The 23,183-nt window shown below is 39.5% G+C and overlaps 1 protein-coding gene across 11 annotated transcripts in view; it reads left to right on the top strand.

Moving 5' to 3' along the window:
- DOCK10 (dedicator of cytokinesis 10) overlaps positions 1–23,183 on the top strand; it is a 304,461-nt gene that overhangs the window by 167,731 nt on the left and 113,547 nt on the right. For all 11 annotated transcript variants that reach the window (XM_027514857.1, XM_027514867.1, XM_027514851.1 and 8 more), the window contains exons 5-8: positions 9,978–10,050; positions 10,317–10,439; positions 10,684–10,818; positions 21,873–22,056. In XM_027514857.1, the coding sequence (XP_027370658.1) occupies positions 9,978–10,050; positions 10,317–10,439; positions 10,684–10,818; positions 21,873–22,056 (515 nt within the window). The remainder of the gene's footprint in view (positions 1–9,977; positions 10,051–10,316; positions 10,440–10,683; positions 10,819–21,872; positions 22,057–23,183) is intronic.

The raw sequence follows: 23,183 nt of genomic DNA, 5'->3' as shown, positions 1-23,183 counted from the left end.
AGAAATAAAAATCAGTACCCAAATCAGTGTTCCTAAGGAGACAAGAATGTCATTAAAAAATACATATGATGTCAAAGGAGCCAAGAATATAAATGGCGAAAGGATATAAACACTGGGAACACTAACAGCCACAAGTAAAAGAATGAAATGAGGCTACTATCCTACACCATAAGTGAAATTAACTCAAAATGGATTTACTACTTGAGCATAAGACCAGAGACCATAAAACTCCTGGTGGCAGGGGCGGGGGGCAGTGGGGAGGGGTCGGGTGGTAAAAAAAAAAAGACATAGGTGATAAGCTGCTTGACATTGGTTCTGGCAATTTTTGTGTGTGTGTGTGCAACAAAAGGACAAATAAGCAAGTGAGATTCCATCAAACTAAAAGCTTTTGCACAGCAAAGGAAATCATCAAAATAATGAAAAAGCAACCTACTGAATGGGAGAAAATATTTACAAATCATATATCTGATAAGAGGTTAATATCCAAAATGTACAAATAATTCTTACAACTCAATGGCAAAAAAAGAAAGAAATACAATAATCTGATTTTTAAAATGAGCAGAGGATCTGACTAGACATTTTCCCAAAGAAGACACACAAATGGCCAACCAGTACATGACAGGATGCTCTGTATCACTAATCAGCAGGGAAATGCAAATCAAACCACAATGAATTATCACCTCACACTTGACAGAATGGCTATAATCAAACCACCCAGAGATAGCAAGTGCTGCTAAGGATGTGGAGAAAAGGGAACCCTGTGCACTCTTGGTGGGTACATAAACTGGTACAGCCACCATGAAAACTAGTACGGCGAGTCCTCAAAAAATGAAAATTAAAACCACCATATGATTCAGCAATTCCACTTCTGGGTATTTATTTGAAAAAAAACAAAAACAAAAATTCAAAAAGAAGTACTCACCCCCCAAGTTCATTACAGCATTATTTACACTAGCCAAGACAAAGAAACAACTTAAGTGTCCACTGATGGATGACTGGAGAAAGAAAATGTGGCATATATACATAACAGAATACTATTAAGCCATAAAAAGAATGCAATTTGTCAGTTTTGACAACATGTGTAGACCTTAAGGGCACTATGCTGAGTGAAATAAGTCAGAGAAAGACAATGCCCTTGGATCTCACTTATGTGGAATTTTAAAACAAAATGAAAAGAAAACAAGCCCACAGGTACAAAGAACAGATTGATAGTTGCCAGAGGTGGGGCGAAGAAAATCAGTAGGTACAAACTTCCAATTATAAAATAAATGAGTCATGGAAATGGAATGTACAGTTTGGTGTCTAGAGTTAACTATACCCTATGAAGTATTCTAAAGTCACCAATAGAGTAGATCTTAAAAGTTCTCATCACAAGAAAAAAAAAATTTTTAATAGCTACGTATGATGATGATGTTAACTAGACTTACTCTGGTCATCATTTCACAATATATATAAATATAGAATCATTTCTTTGTACACCCAAAACTAGTATAACATCATCTATCAATTATATCTCAATTTAAAAACTATGAAACAAACAAAAAATATGATGCCACAGATTTTGTTAATCCATGGGGTAAAATACAGGAATAATACGACATATTTAGAAGTTTTACCACAGATGGGTAGGTATACGGAAGAAAATTTCATAAAGTATATTTCTTGATAGAAGAGCAAATAAAATGGAACCAGTTTAGCTGGACTGATTTGGAACAAAAAAAATTTTTTTTAATAAAAGAATACTTCTTGAGTGTCCACTGCGAGCTGAAATGTTCCAGGTGCCGTATTTATGTTCATTTATGTTCATTTAATTCACATGATCCCACGGAGTAGGAACTGTCTTCCTTGTTGTATAAAGCAAACCAAACCACTAAAAGGGTTGGTAACTTGCCCCCAACCTCACTCAACTCAAGTATCCCCACACTCCTTGTTTGGGGCATAGGAAATAAGACTGACCAAAATGGCAGCTACTGTGGATCCAGACACCAGAGAGTGAAGTCCCTGCTGAGCTCTCTAAACTTGGAGCCCAAAGGCCCACAGTGCCATTGGGGGAAGAATTTTACTTTCAGCCAGCAGAGGGGCTTATCTTTAAATGATCTCCCAAAGAGAGACCAGTCATTGATTAACGGCCCCAGAGATGTGAAACTGAGCAGCGATAAAAACAGGAATGCTGTGCCCGGTGGGTCAGTGGGAAGGGGAGTGGGAAAGAAGAGTTCTCAGTAGCCCCACGCCTCAGCAGTGGTCCAAAGGCTCTGCCAGCGCACTCCAGGACACTTTCTTACACGGCTAACCTCACCTCCCCTCGCTCTCCCTCCCTCTCTGCGCTCCAGCCCCACCAGCGGGGCTCTCCTGAATGCTGGCTGCAAGCCTATCTTCCTCAAGATCTTTGCTCACCATTCACTGTGCCAGGATGATCTTCCCCCAGATCATCACAGGCACGGCTTCTTCTCCTTCTCAACGGAAATGGCCATCTGTGACCACCCTTTCTAAACCTGGCTTCTACCACCTCTACCTTGATCGTTTTTCTCTCTTTGTTGATGTTGTTTAGTTGCTAAGTCATGTCTGACTCTTTTGAGACCCCATAGACTGTAGCCCACTAGGCTCCTCTGTCCCTGGGACAGAGGAAAGAATTCTTTCTCCAGGAAAGAATTCTAGAGTGGGTTACCATTTCCTCCTCCAGGGAGTCTTCCCAGCCCAGGCATCAAAACCGCATCTCCTGCGTCTCCTGCTTAACAGGCAGATTCTTTACAGCTGAGCCTCCTGGGAGAGGCCTTCTTCTCTTTAATTTTCTTCAAAACCATTTCCATCCTGGGAAATTATCTTGTTAATTTATGCTTTATTATATACTCTCTCCTTCCTTAGAGGGCGAGCCTTCTCCACTTGGGGATTTAATTTCTAATACATGGTTGGCATTATCACAGGTCTTCTAAGTGACAGGTGCTGTCTGGTAACTGGATCATTTAGTGACAAGGAAGAACGCCTCCAAAAATTAAGACCACTCTCAACTCATAGTGAATTTGATCAAGCAAACTTAGATTTAAGAAAATCTAACAGTGAAAGAGCATTCCCATTGACCTATCCCCCACCCTGGATATGACCTAAATTGACATTCACTAATCTGCACGTATTTTTTAATGAACAATAAGGTCTGCATGAATATCACTAAGGATTAATGCAGTGGCTGTGTTTTGCTAGAGACCTTATTGGTCTTATCTGTCTATCATATAACTTTTTGTATCATAATACTTAAGTGATAAAAAGGAAAGCTTAAAGAAAATTTGGTTTTTATGAAAGAGTTTTGAGACTTCACAAGTTGTAGTATTGTAACATTACAACTTGTGAAACTTTACAAATTTAAAAAATTGTTTTCAGTGTTTATATGAAGCCCTTTTCTCTCTTTTCAGAATCATCTGTCCTTGAAATGCTAGGGGAAAATACTTGAGAAATTCATCCTCAGCATTTGAGAATAGTTGCACATATTTTTGTATAATTTTTAATTAATTATTATTGGAGTATAGTTGCTTTACAGTGTTGTATTAGTGTCTGCTGCTGCTGCCGCCAAGTCGTATCAGTCGTGTCCGACTCTGTGACCCCATAGACGGCAGCCCACCAGGCTTCCCCATCCCTGGGATTCTCCAGGCAAGAACACTGGAGTGGGTTGCCATTTCCTTCTCCAATGCATGAAAGTGAAAAGTAAAAGTCAGGTCGCTCAATCGTGTCCGACTCTTTGCGACCCCATGGACTGCAGCCCACCAGGCTCCTCCATCCATGGGATTTTCCAGGCAAGAGTATTGGAGTGGGTCGCCAGTGCCTTCTCCGGTATCAGTGTCTACTATATAGCAAAGTGAGTGAATCATACATATACATAGGTTCCCCTCCCCCTTTTGGACTTCCTTCCCATTCAGGTCACCACAGTGGATTAAGTAGAGCTCCCTGTACTGTACAGTATATCCTCATTAGTTGTCTGTTTTACACGGAGTATCAATAGTGTACATTTTTTTTTAATTTTTCTTGGTATTAAAAAAATTCAAGAGATGTCACGTTCATCACTCTTTAGATAATTTCTTCAACACTTTTTTAAAAAATCCCCCCTATATTCTATTATGCAAATTTTCAAACATACAAAAAGTTTTGGAAAACTTATACAATCAACACCCACATTCCTGCCATCTAGAATGTATCTTTTGCATTTTGCTATTTTTGCTATGTATTTTATGACATTATCTGTTCATCCACCCATGCATCTAGCTATCAGTCCGTCTTATATTTTGACCATTTCGAAGTGAATTTAAAATATCAGCACACTGTATGTTGCCTTTCTAAACACTTTAGAATGCATACCATTAGCTAGAGATACGTATGTTTATAGTTTACTTTTTTTTCTTTTGAGGGAAACTTTAGGAGAAAAGACACACATTGTAAGTGAACCATTGGATGGCTTTAATTATGTACATACCTGTGCATCTGAAAACACTACTAAGATAAGGGACATAATCATCAGCTGCAAAGAGCCCATTGCTGCCCCTTCCTGGTCAGTCCTCACCCCTACTTTCCTCTCTCCCCAGAGACAACCATTGTTCTGATTTTCTTCACTACAGATTAGTATTACTAGTTCTAAAACTTCATCACATTGGAATCATGCTGTATGTATTACTGTGTTTCCAACTTCTTTGACTCAGCATGATGTTTTTGAGTGATACCCACATTGTTACATGTATTGGTAAATCCTTTCTCCTTCTGAGCAACATTCCTTTGTGTGGATCTACTATATCTGGGGGCTTCCCAGGTGGCACAGTGGTAAGGAACCTGCCTACTATTGCAAGAGATGCAAGAGACTTGGGTTCAATCCCTGTGGAACTGTGGATACAGCATTTTGAGTTAAGCTGTGCATAAGTCACTTTAAGATCATGGACTTTTGTGAAATTGTGTCTGTCCTTTTAAGGTTGTCTCAATTCCCAGTTCTCTGCTGAGAGATTTGTGGGAAAACCCTCACAAGTATTTAGCCTTATACATTTGAGATTCATGAAAGCCCGACTTTGTTTCCTTAATTCTTTGTTATTTCATTACTAATTTGAAAGACTGTTCCTTCTCTCCTTTCTTTACACTTTTATAAATATCTTTGCAGAAATGATAGACTGTAGAACATGGCCACTGTTTCAAGCCACAATTATCAAATATCTATAAAATTATTCTTTTATGAGAAAGAGAAGAAAGGATAAATCACATGAAAAAAGATGACAGAATAAAGAGTTCAGAAATGAATAGTGTCCAGGTCAAAGGGAGACGGACAGAGAAGGACTAGCATATAGTTTAGGGCCACCTTGGGGCCAAATATTGACCTTCTGTGTTCAAAGTTGTCTCTGTTGCCATATCCTCAGTTTTCCCTACTCATCCCTTTATCTTTCACCTGGGATGTTTCTTAATAGTGCCTTTACTGCCCTGCCATCATTTTAAGAATTCTGGAACACTCATTTCTCCTCCTCTACAGACAAAATACTTCAAGTAATTGCTCGGAAATCAGCCCTTTGAACTTGCCTTTGAATCTCAGGCAACCTGTCACCTGTCACGGGAGCAGAGGTTGAGGAAAGGGTCGTGTTTCACAGTTTTCTTTTGCCAATCAAATGGAAAGGCAAAAGGGACTACTTCTGGTTCAAGGAGTGTCAGGACATTGTTAAGGAGAGGAAGAGAATTTTAGGTGTGATAGAAGGAACTTCTCAGGAGTCCCAAAATAACAGTGTGGTCTGCTACATCAGTGTTCTGCCTTCTGATTTGCATGCATGCACGCTAAGTCACTTCAGTCGTGTTCAACTCTTTGCAACCCTATGGACCGTAGCCCGCCAGGGTCCTCTGTCCATGGGATTCACTAGGCAAGAAAACTGGAATGGGTTGCCATGCCTCCTTTGGGGGTCTTCCCAATCCAGGGATAGAACCCGTGTCTCTTACGTCTCCTGCATTGGTAGGTGGGTCCGTTACCATCAGCACCACCTGGCCCTAACAAAAGAGGCAGAACAAGTTAACATCAGGGCAGCTGGCACAGATAGACTTGAGTATCTCTGAGGTTTTGCAAGAAGCAGAAAGAACTAGATACACCAGGAATCCTTTGGAAGAGAAAAATGGCTGCCCTCATACTTAACATGCTTATTAAAGATGGTTTAGACTTACTTGTCCTTAATACAAGAAGTAACATTTCAGAGATAAAGTGTCTGACCTCATCTGTTTCACTATGTGTTTCTGTGAGTAACTGTTACAAACCTCATCTTCTCAGCAAAATAGGAAGATTAGATGAGACATGGATCCCTGGTATTTGTGTACAAAAGTCTGATTATACGTGCATACAGTTTAATAAAAAGCAATGTGCTACTCCGGCTTCTCAGGTGGCTCAATGGTAAAGAATCCAACTGCCAATGCAGGAGGCATAGGTTCGATCCCTGGGTCGGGAAGATCCCCTGGAGGAGGAAATGGCAACTCACTCCATTATTCTTGCCTGGGAAGTCCTATGAACAGAGAAGCCTGGCGGACTACAGTCCATGAGGTCGCGAAAGAGTCAGACACAACTTAGCAACTAAACAACAACAAATGTGCTACTTAGTACATATTAAGACTTTAGTACAGAATTTCTGCGCTCTTGGTATATATTTTTCAGCTTTCAGATAAATCATGGATGAAGAAGGTTGTATTATATATTAATACGTTTTTGAAATTTGGACTAACACATAGAAAGTAAATTCATACACATTAATTAACAAATGTTTATTGATCACTGACCATGTGTCAGAACCTGTGGGGTTAATAACTTTGAAATACACATTTCCTACCACTCTTCTTTTAAACCTCTGGCTTTTAAATTAGACTGTTACTATTTACAGCTATTTATCTATGGATCGGAGAAGGCAATGGCACCGCACTCCAGTAGTCTTGCCTGGAAAATCCCATGGACGGAGGAGCCTGGTAGGCTGCAGTCCATGGGGTTGCTGAGAGTCAGACACCACTGAGCGACTTCACTTTCACTTTTCACTTTCATGCATTGGATAAGGAAATGGCAACCCACTCCAGTGTTCTTGCCTGCAGAATCCCAGGGACGGGGGAGCCTGGTGGGCTGCCGTCTCTGGGGTCGCACAGAGTCGGATACGACTGAAGCAACTTAGCAGCAGCAGCATCTATGGGTGCTGGAATGTCCTAACAGGACTATGCAACCAAAACAAAATAGAGAAATAAATCGGAATTAGGGCTGAACTGAGACTCCATATATCATTTATAATAATCAAGTACTGTGTACACCAGAATAGCTTTATATTTATTAGTTATGAATTTTGGTAGCAAGCAACTTCCATTAATTTGAATTTATAAAATAATTTAAATTTATAAAGTAAATTCGGTATTTATTTATAAAATAAATAATAAGATACTTTTTAAAAACCTATTTACAGGCATAGAGAACAAACATATGGACACCAAATGGGAAAAGTTCAGGTGGGATGAATTGGGATTTATATGTGTATATATATATATATATATATATATATATATATATATACACACATTATTGATACTGTGTATAAAATAGATGACTAATGAGAAACTACTGTATAGCACAAAGTATTCTGCTCAGTGCTCTGGGGTGACCTAAATGGGAAGGAAATCCAAAAAAGAGGGTATAGATGTATACAAAGAGCTGATCCACTTTACTGTACAGAAGACATTAACACAACATTGTAAAGCAACTATACCCCAATAAAAATTAATTAAAATAAATAAATAAAAACCTATTTAACATGTTGGAGTTGTCTCAGGATTTTGATCACTCAGAATGTGTCCACTGCTAAAAAGAATATCACCACAATCCCTTACAAAAACAAAGTTTTAAAGTATGCCTTTTCATATTATCCCTATTCACCTTGCTTATCAATAATTCAATCAACAGTGAATCTTGAGTATGTCTGCAACAGGAAAGAAAAAAAGCTAGGATGTAGATGGGACTTCATTAGAGTCTCTGGCTTTAAGAAATGTATAATCAGATGGAGGGCTAAGACAAGTGTCCAAATAACAGAACCAGGCAAACATCATAAGAGACGTATACTCAGAGTCTACAGGGAAAGGGTCCTAATTCTGTGGATTCAGGATACCTTCGTGGAAATTACTTTGGGGGCACAAACTCTTATCAGGTTACAATGGAATATTACTCAGCCTTAAAAAGGAGTGAACTCTTGATACACTCCACTATATGAATGAACCTTGAAGACATTATTCTAATAAAGTAAGCCAGACACAAAAAGATAAATGTTGCCTTATTCCACTCATAAGATGTACTTAGAATAGTCAAAAACCTAGAGACAGCAAGTAAGAACAATGATAACCCAGGACTGAGGAAAGGAGGAAGTGGAAAGTTATTGTCTAATGGATACAGAGTCAGTTTGGGAATTAAAATGGTCTGGAGATGGTCAGTGACGATGGGCGTATAGTATGAATCTACTTAATGCTACTGAACTGTGCACATGAAAATAGTTAAAATAGAAATTCTTCTGTTATGTATATTTTACCACAATAGAGGGGGAAAAAAAACACATTTATCAGGTGTGGAGACCGTGGTTCTGATTTCAGGCTTTTCACAATTTAGTAGCAAGGTTACTGTTCTTTTTGTGTTCTGACTTCCTCTACTGTGACTTGGGAATGGGCATTTTTAGGTCTTTCAGAAGAAGGATAAAGGATATTTTGAATTCATTTGAATCCACTGAATTTCTATGTGAATGAACAGTTTGGTGATTTTATGAATACCTGTATAATTGTGCTTCCCTGATAGCTCAGTTGGTAAAGAATCCACCTGCAATGCAGGAGACCCCAGTTCAATTCCTGGGTCAGGAATATCTGCTAGGGAAGGGATAGGCTACCACTCCAGTATTCTTGGGTTTCCCTTGAGCCTCAGCTGGTAAAGAATCTGCCTGCAATGTGGGAGACCTGGGTTTGATCCCTGGGTCAGGAAGATCCCTTGGAGAAGGGAATGGCTACCCACTCCAGTATTCTGGCCTGGAGAATACCATGGACAGAGGCCACAGTCCATGGGGTCGCAAAGAGTCAGACACCACTGAGCGATTAATACTTTAACTTTCATGTATGTATATTCATATAAAGAGTCCTTGGTTATTCACCTTACTGTCTGGAATACCACCAACATAGGAAACCATTTGCAATGGAAATACTGAATGTGCTCATGGGTTGCTTCTACATAATATAAGTCATTTCAAAGAAAAGGCTCTACCTTGCAAATCCTTCATGTAGGATTTTCTAGCTTGGTATAAAAGAATACCTGAAGTTTGGATGATTCTATCTGGGTTCCATTCAACCATGTGTTATGAGATAGAATTAAGTCAAGGAACATTTATTTCTGTCTTATTTTACCATTTGTAGAGCCAAGTGAACACTCTTGCTCCTTTGGGCTGATCAGCAACGCTCTGACTGAGAGGTGTTTTCTGTGCTACCATGGAAATGCCTCAAGTGAGCACAAATGCGGCTAAGTCACGTTGGTGCAGACTTTTGGGAGACACCAGGGTTGGGGACCAACACAGCCTAGTGGCCAGAGTAGTGGCTGGTTTTCAAATGACCATCCTATAAGCCTTGAGCATGTCACATAAAAGCAAAAGGAAAAAAAAATAATGAAAATATTGCTGTATTATATTCCACTTCAAAATGTGGAAGAATAAAAATATAAATCACCAAGGCCTTAAAATTGTCCCATTTGCCTTCATCTAATTAAAAAGGACATGTGTAAATCTGTGCAAATAGTAACTCTGTCGTTTAAAATGGAGATTTATTTACTGGAGATAAGATATAATGGTGTAGGGGGCAAGTTAGTACTTCCAAAGAAAATGGCCCCACGTGAGATAACATTATTTTATAAAAGTCTATAAGAAGCTGTTACTCAGCTGAAAGCAATGTCTCAAATGACAAATCAGAATCTTTTTTCTTCTTTTTTTTAATATTAGAGCAGAATACAAACCAGAGAAACTTCCTTCACATTCCTTTGAGGTTGACCATGAAGATGCTGATAAGGATGAAGTAAGTAAATGGTTGAGAGTGAAATGTTTAAAACATGAGGATAATTAGGTCCTATCTAACATGTTTGAAATTCAGACTAATTTCTCCTAAAGCTGCAGTAACCGTTGGTGTGAGGGTTTTTAGACAAAACGAATCACGTTTGTTTTGAAATTGAACATGATTATTTCAGATGAGTCAGAGAAAAAGGGAGTCTCATTTTTAAGTGCAGTGTCTAGGATCTGGGATTCACAAAGATTGCTGTGATGCTAATGATGCCTTTTGTACAGGATACCACTTCCCACTCATCTTCCAAGGGCGGAGGGGGAACGGGAGGGACCGGAGTTTTCAAGTCTGGTTGGCTCTACAAGGGGAATTTTAACAGCACCGTGAACAACACCGTTACTGTTCGGGTAAGGAGACATAGAGACTCATTTTCGTTTCTGCCACCTTTCGTGACACCCACCCCCTCTTTAGTCACACAACTGAGGTGAGCTATTTGCACTGAGTTTGTGTTTCATGTCATATTTTATTTATGAGAAAGGAAGATGCTCTTCTCAGAACAGTGCTCAAGAAATGTAGTATTCTTGAAGGGATTAGAAAATTCTAATTTCCATGAATTTGAACTACTTCCTCATATTTTTTTCCTTTATTTAGTCATTCAAAAAGCGCTTCTTCCAGCTGACTCAGTTGCCAGATAATTCCTACATCATGAATTTTTACAAAGATGAAAAAATATCCAAAGAACCCAAAGGCTGTATCTTTTTGGATTCCTGTACAGGTGTGGTACAGGTGAGTAGAAATCTCTTTTTCCCTGAGAGTTTTTTTAATTGAAAAATGCATTCATCCAATCATCATTCATTCATTCTAAAAATATTTATGGAGTACCTGATATGAGCCAAAAACTATTTCAGACTCTTAAGGATTCAGTGGAGATGGAAGGCAGCCTAGAGACTTGCTTTCACAAAACTTACTTCAATAAAGTAAGGAAAACAGAAAATAGGCAGGGGGGAAAAAAAAAGAAATAACGGAATGGAATAGTTGTTAAAATCTGGAATAAAGAAAATGAACAAGGCTACAGAATGGGGAGAGACACATGGTGAAGTTGGAAAGGAATCTTTATGCTCCAGAAGTGATAGAAACATTTATGAAGAGAAAATATTTGATCTAGAGATTAAAACATGAGCAGGGGCAACAAGTACAAATGTCCTGAGGCTAGAGCAAGTCTGATATATGCAAGGACAAGAGGAAAATGACCACCTGTATAGCTACAGTGTAGAGATCCACTGAGCTAAAGAATGCAGTATGCTTATATGTAAATCACATAGTTCAAAGAAAGTTCTTCATGAATGTTACCTTTATTTTTAGGTAATATTGCAATTGTAAATTTACAGTGTATATACACATCATCCTCCTTCTAAGAGCAGGTTTCTTCAAGGGCAAGGATTATATTGCATTGGTTCTCAAGAGTTGAATCTCAGAAACTGAAACTCAGACATGGCAATTTTAACCAACAATGCTCTTCTGCACTAATTTGTCCTCAAATTATTGTCCTTAGTATTAAATTTGATATGGACCATTTTGGCAAAAAGAAGCAGAAAAATTCCATACGCCTCATTTGGACATCTTATTCTTTCTACTCTGATGATCGAACATTTTTATTCTTTCTCATGTAAAAATTGAAGCAATCAAGTGTTTTAGTAGTCTTCCCTCCAATTTAACATTAAACGCTGGCTCATTGAGATTGAGGACTCTGTTTCTGATCACAAGTCACTAGGAACAATTCTTTGTGTTTCCACCAAACCGTGGGCATTCACATAGCTTGCTACATGGCTTAGATTGCCTCTTGGATTCATACCGAGGGCCCTCAGATGCATGGATGCAAAATAGAATTCTCTTCAGTCACTTAAGCCTCATCTATTTCTGGATGGTTTAGCTGTTAAAATCTGGAATTTCTCCAGAAAGTAATAATACTGAACTTTAAAGGGAAAGAATTAATTAAGTGTTGCTGAGCCCTCCACTAGAAATGAAAGATAATTGCTTTCTAACACAGTTGCCAACTTTCCATATGGAAAGGGCAGTAAGGATCTTAATGGAAGATGGAGATAGTTTTCTATTGTTGGTCACAAAGGAGACTCTTTGGCTTTAGAAATATGAAGTAAGACTTTAACAATAGGTTTAAAGATCAATAACTACATTTTATAGACATTGAGCTGAAAAACTGAATACTTTCTTTTCCCTTTGTACCTCCAAACTTGCTGTAGCCAATGAGTCATCATCTTTTAAGAAGTATCATTGTATCCCTTGCTAGGTGTTAAGTTTGCAGAGACATAGATTCCTGTGTAATTTCTTCTTCCAAGAGTGGTATAACTCTGTTGAACACAGAGTCAGTTAGTGCTCTAATCTGACCTTTCACCTCTTCTCCATTACCTTTTAGACCATGTTTCAGTCTCTGCTTAAGCAGTGCCTTGGAAAGAGAATGTCCTCCAAGGAAAAACATAAGAGTGGGGTGTATACAAGTCGATGTTTGAATTCTGGTTTCACCCTTTACTATCTAAGAGCCTTGAGTAAGTTACTCAAGCTGTTTTATTCCCAGTGTTTCATCTGTAAAACTAAACTAAAAAAGGATCTGGGAGACAGTGTGTCCTCAGCCAGCCTTTCCCAGTCTTTCCATTAATTATAAAAGTCACAACTTTGAGAGCTAAACGTCCCATCATGGGAAAGCCCTTCTAGAAAATATTGATTGACATGGTAAAGAATCTGCTTGCAATGCAGGAGACCCAGGTTTGATCCCTGGGTTGGGAAGATCCCCTGGAGAAGGGAATGTCAACCCACTCCAGTATTCTTGCCTGGAGAATTCCATGGACAGAGGAGCCTGGCGGGCTTCAGTCCCTGGTATTGCAAAGAGCTGGACACAACTGATTGACTAACACTTCAAGCTGGCTAATTTATCCATTTCTTTATTCATTCATTTATTCACTCATCCAAAAAGCTTACTTAGTACTTATGACATGCTAGAAATGTGTTTAGGCATTAGGAATTCCTTGCCGAAGTCATAACCAGAGGAGGACATAGGCTCATAACTATTACACAGTTTCTCAAGAGCTATAATGGTGGTATAAATGTACTTTCTATGGAATGTTCTAGGAGCACAGAACAGTGATAAACACTTCTGGGTTGGCTATAAGAATGCATAGAAAAGAACGGGCACATAGGTAGGAATTCCCAAGGTAGATTCTACATATTAAAGCAGAGTTGAATAATCCTACTTCATCTTCCAATAAATAATCATTCACATATTGGGGATCATGTACTCTATCTTTTAAAGAGTTCAGCTCTATATCCCTGTATTTATATTCTTCTTTATCATAAGCTTGTTATCCTTTATAGGAGGGACCTTTAGTTTCTTGAGATCCCTTTGGGAAGATAGACATCTAGGTCCTTGTCATCTTGTATCTGGATCCCAGTTCTCACATATTTGCTTACAGCTCTTTCTGACTTGCAAGTTTTTACATCTGAAAAGAAGATTCTGAATGATACAGTGCCAGTTTAGTCTTTGTTCTATCAAGCTTTCAGGTACAAAATGTGCCTGAAGATGAAACACGTACGCACAGAAGCACAAAGCAAATGAATAATAGAATGAGTCAGACCTATTTTATTAAGAATCATTGTCAGTTTCATTTGAATAAAACAGAGAAGAAAAACAGTTTGCCTCAGAAAGTGCTGCCTACCACCCAGCATTCTCAGTGCGTTCCAGCTCATAACACTCTTTCGTGAATAAGCCGTTTTAGTTTGCTTCATTCAAACCCATTCTATAGCACCATTTTTCCTAGGAGTACACGGCTTGGAATTCTCAGAAATATGTTTTAAGGGCTACTTCAAGTAGAGAGAAACTCCTACCCAAAATTCTCAGAGACTCTGCAAGCATTAGTCACTCAGTCCTGTCTGACTCTTTGCTATCTCACAGACTATAGCCCACCGACTCCTCAGTCCATGGCATTTTCCAGGCAAGAATACTAGAGTGAGTTGCCATTTTCCTCTTCCAGGGGATCTTCCCAATCCAAGGATTGAAACCGAGTCCCTTGTGTCACCTGCATTTTAGGCAGATTCTTTACCTGTTGAGCCATCAGGGAAGCCCCTCAGAGACTTTAGGTGATGTTTATGGTTAGGAATTTCCTGATCTTGGTAAAATAGAGACCTTACAGTAGTTTTCCACTCTTTGTAGTGTCATGAAACAGTACTAGATCTTTTTTATACCCCTCATTTCCAGTCTGAAGCAAAACTTCCAACTTTTACTATTTCAGTTTTGGTCTGAGATTAAGGGCTATTTAAGCCTAATCTATCCTGTCTTGTTCCTTCAGAGTCTTCTCATTTATTCATTCATTCATTCACTCATTCATTCATTTATCCATCCATCCATCCCAGATGGATGCCACTGCCACTCTGAACGGAGTAAATAGCCCAGGAATCCCATCTACTCAGTGCCCCAATATTAACAGTGACAATGACTGAAGTCACTTTATACATAAAGGCTTAAAGCTGAACAGGCTTCGCAGGTGACGCAGTGGTAAAGACTCTGCCTGCCAACACAGGAGACCCAGGTTTGATCCTGAGTTGGAAAGATCCCTTGGAGAAGGGCATGGCAACCTGCTTCAGTATTCTTGCCTGGAAAATCCCATGGACAGAGGAGCCTGGTGAGCTGCAGTCCATGGGGTGGCAAAGAGCCAGACACGCCTGAGCACGCATGCACGCATCTGGAACTGAACATTGTTAGTTTCCTCCTAGGTCCTGGATCTGCTACCTTGTGAATATAGGTCCCAAGATAATGGCCTTTGAGGCTTAACCAAAGTCTAAACATTCAGATGCTTTCTGCAGCCCAGACCACTACAGGAAGTAGGGTCACTTCCTTCTCCTGTGTGAGATAACACAGAGCATCTCAGACTGTGTGTGCCCACGTAAAGGCAGTCATAATGGGAAGGAAAAAAAAAAGATGTGTACCTGCCAATGAAAACAAATTTAGAAGTCACCTATAACCTATAAACCCCCCAGCAAACCTTGGTGGTTAAGAATCTCACTTCCCGTGATAAAAATAAAAACCAGAATGACACTTGTAATCTTCTTCATCTAATATAGTATTTGACAACAGTTTATGGAAAATGCATTATTATTGTCTCAATTTATTAAAATAAAGCTCAGAGAGATAAAGTGACTTGCCCAAGTAACAGAGCTAATAAGTGGAAAAATTAGATTTGAAGCTGAGGGAAATCCAGACTTACAGAAAGATGCCCAAGGAAATACTTTGGTGATCATATATCTAGTGGGTATGCTTGCATAGATACATATCAATACATTTATCCTACATAAGCCAACAGGCAGAAGAAACACTCTGAAGATAGATGTGTGTCATTTTAAGCCGTGAAATTTAGATGTAGCATTTATTTCAGCAAATATATATGGAAAATTTTGCTACATGCAAAGCTTTGTGGGAAAGCCAAACATAAATTAGATGTGGTTCCTGTCTTCAAAGAGCTTCTCACCTATGGAAAGATGCGCCAAAAAACACAGAATAAATATAGCATGTGCATGAGTAATTAAACATGTGTGACACATCTCAAAAACTAGGTTCTGATATCATTTGCAAGAATGATATTACTGCATGATGCTACAGTGTATTATACAAATGTGTGTATATGTACTCAGCCATGGCCAACTCTTTGTGACCCCATGGACTGTGACCTGCCAGGCACCTCTGTCCACAGGATTTTCCAGGCAAGACTACTAGATTGCCATTTCATACTCCAATGTAATACATATATTGCATATATATATATATATATTGCACGTTATATTGCTTGTTTCCTGACATTACATTGCACTAGAATGTAAGTTCCGTGGGGGCAAGCACGTCACTTGAACATTTTTTAGCGCTCTCTACCTAGCACATAGAAAATAGCCAATATATTTTTGTATGTATTGAACAAGTATGTATTTGAATGAATGAACATACAGAGAATGGAAAGGATTGCATGGATAGTAGCCACCAATACCACTAACCTGAATTTGATGTTGTGTGGCTCTTCTCCTGTTTCTTCAAAATTCTGTCAAAGATGCCAGCAACAGAACAGGTACAGTGGCATATTTTGCTTGGATAACTCCCTTCAATATTCCATCCTCCATTGGCTTTAGTGGTTTCATTGAAGTATCTATTTCAAAGCTTTTCTAGGTGAGCAGTGTGAAAAGCAATCCATTTGCCACAACTCATTAAGCACATCAGATGGCATTAGGACATATTTCCAGTTTCCTTTTATTTATGAAGTCATGTAGATAGACTGTGGTGAGCTTGAATGAACAAAGAAACTGTATCAGTCACCAGGGATACTGATTTCAGGAAAATAAAGGAAGATTTGAGGAGTGAGAAGAAGAATACGATTACTTCTTGATTATCATTTTAATGACTTAACATTGCATTTCACGGTTATTAAAATGTCCCATTGGTTTTCTACTTCTGGTCCTTTCTTTTTTGCTGTTTTATATGCCATTATCTTGAAGATTACAGAGGGTGAGATAGAAAACCACTTAAGGCATCTTAATCTTCCCCAGCATAAGCTTCTCTGCACTGAAAGTAGTTCTCTTTCACTCCAAGGAGAAAAAGATAATTTGGCTTTTGAGAGAAATTGTGAATAGAATATTTATTTCATTTATAAATACCCCTTTTTGAGAAACAAGAGCTTATTATATTTTGCTCAGATTTTTTAAAATATGTAATATTGTTGACGTTGTCAGCCATATTTAATTCACATACAGAAGGCAATTTAGAAAATCAATTTTTGTAATTTTTTATTAGTTCCTTGACATCTCCATTTGAAAGCAAGTTGCAGCTCAATCCACTTTTAATTTGGACCTAATACAAGCATTTTACGCGGCTTTGCATCTACCCTTCCCCATTATTTACAGCATCAGATTAGTCAAGCAGATTCTTTCATTTGTTTGTTTTCAAGAAAACACTGAGATTTGTTTGCATCCTGCCCCACTCAGCTACTTTAGATCTGCTCTGAGCACTTCTATTCTTTCCTGAGGGTCTATTCTGTTCCTGTGGTGTTTTGAAGGTATGATACTGTCATGGGACGCACGTCTGTCTTTCATTCCTGCTCTCGGTCGACTGTCTTTGACCTTAGACCCTCTCTGTCAGTGCAGGTCACAGGCGGTTTTATGGACCTCCTTCTTCAGCACCCGGGGAAGTGTGTGGGAGGGTGTGTGAAGGAGTCTGGCCCTCCCTCTTGAGGACAGCATAGCTTCTAAGAATTTGCATTCTTAAAGAAACTACCCAGATGTTTGCTTTGCATAGGAAATGTTGGGGTCACTGCCTTTCCAGCCACTGCCCCCCCCCATTCTGTTTACATTGAAGCCAAAATGATCTGAAAAAGCTGGGTGTGGATTACATAAGTTTATGCATTTGTCAAAAGCTTGATTTGTGTATTTCACTCTATATAAATTTAACTTTAGTAAAGGAATTTATACAAATATATGTATATATATATATAAAGCTGTGGCATTTTCCTCGTCAAAGTTATCTTTTCTGTATTCTCACAGAACACAGAGGGTTCTGCAAGAATAGTAGTATTTTCATGTTGCAATTCTCATGCTGCAATAACAATCCTATTCTCAAAAAAGAATGTCTATACTTTGATTTTTATTCCTCTCAGTTCAGTTCAATTGCTCAGTCGTGTCCGACTCTTTGTGACCCCATGAATCGCAGCACGCCAGGCCTCCTGTCCATCACCAACTCCCAGAGTTCACTCAGACTCACGTCCATCGAGTCAGTGATGCCATCCAGCCATCTCATCCTCTGTCGTCCCCTTCTCCGCCTGCCCCCAATCCCTCCCAGCTTCAGAGTCTTTTCCGATGAGTCAACTCTTCGCATGAGGTGGCCAAAGTACTGGAGTTTCAGCTTCAGCACCATTCCCTCCAAAGAAATCCAGGGCTGATCTCCTTCAGAATGGACTGGTTGGATCTCCTTGCAGTCCAAGGGACTCTCAGGAGTCTTCTCCAACACCACAGTTCAAAAGCATCAATTCTTCAGCGCTCAGCCTTCTTCACAGTCCAACTCTCACATCCATATATGACCACAGGAAAAACCATAGCCTTGACTAGATGGACCTTTGTTGGCAAAGTAATGTCTCTGCTTTTCAATATGCTATCAAGGTTGGACACAACTTTCCTTCCAAGGAGTAAGTGTCTTTTAATTTCATGGCTGCAGTCACCATCTGCAGTGATTTTGGAACCCAAAAAAACAAAGTCTGACACTGTTTCCACTGTTTCCCCATCTATTTCCCACGAAGTGATGGGACCGGATGCCATGATCTTCATTTTCTGAATGTTGAGCTTTAAGCCAACTTTTTCACTCTCCTCTTTCACTTTCATCAAGAGGCTTTTGAGTTCCTCTTCACTTTCTGCCATAAGGGTGGTATCATCTGCACATCTGAGGTTATTGATATTTCTCCCAGCAATCTTGATTCCAGCTTGTGTTTCTTCCAGCCCAGTGTTTCTCATGATGTACTCTGCATATAAGTTAAACAAGTAGGGTGATAATATACAGCCTTGACGTACTCCTTTTCCTATTTGGAACCAGTCTGTTGTTCCATGTCCAGTTCTAACTGTTGCTTCCTGACCTGCATATAGGTTTCTCAAGAGGCAGGTCAGGTGGTCTGGTATTCCCATCTCTTTCAGAATTTTCCACAGTTTATTTATTCCTCTACTTCAGTACATTCATACAGAAGTTAAGCACATTTACCTTCCAATTTCACATTTGGATGATGAATTGGTTAACACCTGTCTCCCCTCTCTGGGCAGAGACCTTGTCTGTTTTTGCCCAGCACAAAATACAAACCTGATAGAACCTTTTAAGAATGAACACTGTCACTGCACTGAGGATGACTAGTCACCTTCTGCCCTGGGCTCATGGGCTATTGAAAATGCCAGTCTGCAAGAGAATCCTTACAAGGCAAAGAAATAATAATAATTGACAATAATGGGAAAGTGTGAATATGAGCCAGAGAAGGCGATGGCACCCCACTCCAGTACCCTTGCCTGGAAAATCCCATGGATGGAAGAGCCTGGTAGGCTGCAGTCCATGGGGTCGGGAAGAGTCGGACATGACTGAGCGACTTCACTTTCACTTTTCACTTTCGTGCATTGGAGAAGGAAGTGGCAACCCACTCCAGTGTTCTTGCCTGGAGAATCCCAGGGACGGGGGAGCCTGTTGGGCTGCCATCTCTGGGGTCGCACAGAGTCAGACACGACTGAAGTGACTTAGCAGCATGAATATGAGCAAAGCACTTGTCTTTGGCAGAGTCTAGAAAGTGCCACTTGAGCTGTTAAACCCCACAGTGAGGATCAGTTAGTTTTTTAGCTAATTTTTTTTTCTCCTTCAATCCACAAATTTTTCTTTTTCCTGAGGCTTACATGTTGTCCCAGTGTCTACTTTCAGAAACCAGCACCCCCAGGCATGGCTGCCCCTTTAGAGTGTGATAATGCCCAGCAGGTGGCAAAGAAGAACAGCAACCAATGAACATCTTCCTTATGCTGGGTTGTCTCAGGGGGTATTAAAGTGTAAAGGGATTACTTCCTGTCTCCACCACTTGGTGTCCATGTATTTCGAGCAGGTTTTCATTTGTCTCCCCAAGCCTCAGTGTTTTCATATGCTAAATGGAATGATAATAGTGTCTCTCATAGAGTTGTTATGAGATTTAAATAAAAATGATGAGTGTAAACTCAACACAGGGCCAGATATATAGCCGGCAAATGTTTAATAAGTGTCATGTTTGTAGTAGTAATCATGCTATTGTGGAAGTTGAAAGCTATTTTGGGAAGTTCTCAGAGCATCCCAAAGGAAGAGAAGATTACCAGAAGTATATTAAAGATTATTTTCTTTTGCCTCCAAGAAACAGCAATCTTGTTCTCAGAAAGAGTTTATACCTTGATGTTTAAGTTGTACTCCCACACTATGGTGCCACTCTCATCTTCGATTTCTACTCTTATTTGCATTTTACTTACTTTAATTGTATAGAGTCTTGCTTTACTACAGCTGTGAGTGCTCTTAGGCTTTAGAACAGTGTGTGTAAGAATTGAATACTTGTATCAGAGTTACCTGGGAGTGATTTGAAGACAGAATATCTTCAGGAATTCTTTCAACCACCCCAGGTTACATAATTCTAGTTATCATTCGGGGAAGTTTCTACTTTGCATTTATATTTCTAATCTCATGGCAGAAATGTATATAAACTACTATAATAATCTGCTTTTGTATTCCCACTACTTTAATTGTGCTTCTTTGATCTTTAAACAGCTAACTTCTCTTTATAGATTTCACCTTCTGTGAAAGTCTAATCTAAGGTAGTTACTCATCAAATCAGACCACTTTAATTCTCTGCACAACAGAAAATTCTGTTTTTCATTTGTTAGTGTATTTCTTCAGTTGTTCATTCATTCCCCAAGATTGGAACCTCTTCTGTCCCATTCATAAGAAATAATTGTTTTAAATGCACTGTTGAATCCTTCTGTGTGATGGCACTGTGAAGGCTATAGTGGTGCTCCAGCTCTCATGAAGGCAGTTGGAAGGGAGGAATATGCTGTGCAAACAAACAAATGAAAGTGAATAAGCATGCAATCCCAAATTTTTGTGCATACCCTGGAAGACAAGAACATTGTCCTAACTGGGGAATTGAGGAAGTTTCATTGAGCAAGGATAATTTTAGTTCAGATCTGAAGAGTGAATACAAGTCACCTAAGTACGTGAAGGGCAAACATGGTTTTATGTATGTAAATACATACCTGGTGAGTGGGATGGGAGGGTTGTTTCAGGCCTTTATGGCAGCAACAAAGTCTATGATGGGAACACATCCAGCAAACTAGAATAAAGCCTCATGGTCACAAAATGCAAGTAGAGATGTCAAGTAAGACAAAAGTCTGGAGGTTGATGAAGAAGCCAGAGGCAGAGAAAGGAATTGGGAGCCCCTGGCGTGTGGATGTCATTTAAAGTCATTGGACCAGATAAGGAAGAAAAGAGTCTAAGGCAGAGCTGAGGTTGGCATGACAAGTCACAAGGTAAGGAAGAGCCAATAGAGGTGACTGAAAAGTGGTTGCTATTCAGGAGGAAAGAAAACTGAAATAGAGTGTAGTCATGGGAACCAGAGAGAGATGGGTTTCATGAAGGAGGAAGTAGCCACTGTGTCAATTCTGCTGAAAGGTTAACAGAGATTGTATAGCCCTTGGGGTAGTACAGCAACGTAGAGTTTGTTGGTGACCTTGGCAAGTGCAGCCTCTGGGATATGATGGGGTCAAAATCACAACTGGAGTGAATTGTGGACAGAACACAAGGTGAGAAAGTGAAGGTAGCAACTCAAAGCAACTGTTTAAAGAAGCTTAGAATACACTTCCCCCAGGCCTGAAGATGAAATGTTTGAGCCCACATGCTCACCCAGTCAACAAAAACCTTAAAATATCTTCTTTGTCCAAAAATCCTTGAAAGAAACCAAATAAAATAATTCTTGTAGATGCAGATGTGGTGTACTCAGTCATGTCCAGCTCTTTGTGATCCCATGGATTATAGCCCTCCAGACCTGTCCCCACCCAGGGATCAAATCTATGTCTCTTATGTCTACTTCATTGGCAGGCAGATTCTTTACAACTAGCACCACCTGGAAAGCCCAAAATAATTCTTAGCCATCTAAACTTTTATCTGTTTTGGAAAATCTCCTTGACATCATCTCCTTGTGTGGAAAACCCCATGACAAAATCTCTCTCACTCTCTAAGACTTAGTTGGTATTTTTTTCTTTTTATGCTGCAGAATAACAGGCTAAGAAAATATGCCTTTGAATTGAAAATGAATGACCTGACCTATTTTGTGTTGGCGGCTGAGACTGAGTCAGATATGGATGAATGGATCCACACCCTCAACCGAATCCTGCAGATCAGTCCTGAGGGGCCCCCTCAGGGCAGGAGGAGTGCAGAGCTCACGGATCTGGGGCTGGGTGAGCACACTACCCGCCTCCCTTGCCAACTATGACCTGTGCATTTGGTTCATTTTAGCTGCTAGTAACCCTGGTAGCTGTCAGGTCTAGCTCATCCAACCCTGAGCTGTTTGCTCCAGGAAATCACCCCCCAAACCTTTACTTTTACTGAATAGTGGGGGTCACCTCACAGAGGTATGATTTTTAAGTTGACTGGCAGTGATTTGAGGCCGACATCCAGCAAATGATATTGGGAATCATTGATCAGCAATATTTTTAAAAAATGACCATGTCTAATGGGATGTTAGAGGAGAGATTCTGTGTTTTATGGATCCCATTAAATTTAATTAATGAACATTACTGTGTAATGGCAAACATACATCCTTTCCTTATAGTTGAAAAGCATCTTTCATGTGTGCTTTTGACCCCATGGAGATAAGGCAAGTTGTGAAAGTTCCATAAATTTTGCATGAGATCAGAGATTTTTATAAGATAAAAAATTTTTCTTCTGCCCATCCCAGTTCTTTCATCAGACTCTAAGCCATTCTAGGCAAAGAGAAGAGAGCAAGAGAAAGGGGAAAAAATGGTGAGAAGAAGAGGAGGAAAACAGGTTTATATTAATAGTCATGTGGAAGACAAGTTTATTCTCAGTCACTCCTCCCAAAGGAAAACTGTTCTAAGACATTTTGCACAATACATGGTACATTAAAACCAGAGAGTCTTTATCTTTTTAGTTAATTTATTTATTTGACTGCATTGGATATTAGTTATGACACTCAGACTTAGTTCCCCCAGGGCATGTGGGATCTTAGTTCCCCCAGCAGGGATTGACCCACATCCTCTGCATTGGAAGGAGGATTTTTAACCACTGAACCACCAGAGAGGTCCCCCAAAGAGTCTTTAAGTTCTGGTAGCCTATCATGTACGAGAGTCATGGGATAAAGAAGAAGAAAATTAGTGTTGGTTTTAACTCCTGCTATATACCGTAGAAGGTGTTTTACACTCATGATTTACTTAATCATCATCAACTAGAATATTAATGTTTCCAGAGTCCTAGAGAGTTTAACTAACTGAAGCTAGAATGTAGGTTTTATGTTGATGGCCTGAGAGTCAGAATTATCAAAAATATTTTCATATGTAAGAAAGCT

Source organism: Bos indicus x Bos taurus, chromosome 2, assembly GCF_003369695.1.
Source record: "Bos indicus x Bos taurus breed Angus x Brahman F1 hybrid chromosome 2, Bos_hybrid_MaternalHap_v2.0, whole genome shotgun sequence".
Lineage (NCBI taxonomy): Eukaryota > Metazoa > Chordata > Mammalia > Artiodactyla > Bovidae > Bos > Bos indicus x Bos taurus.
Note: the sequence above shows the minus strand (reverse complement) of the source record. Positions and strands in the feature narration are given on the sequence as shown.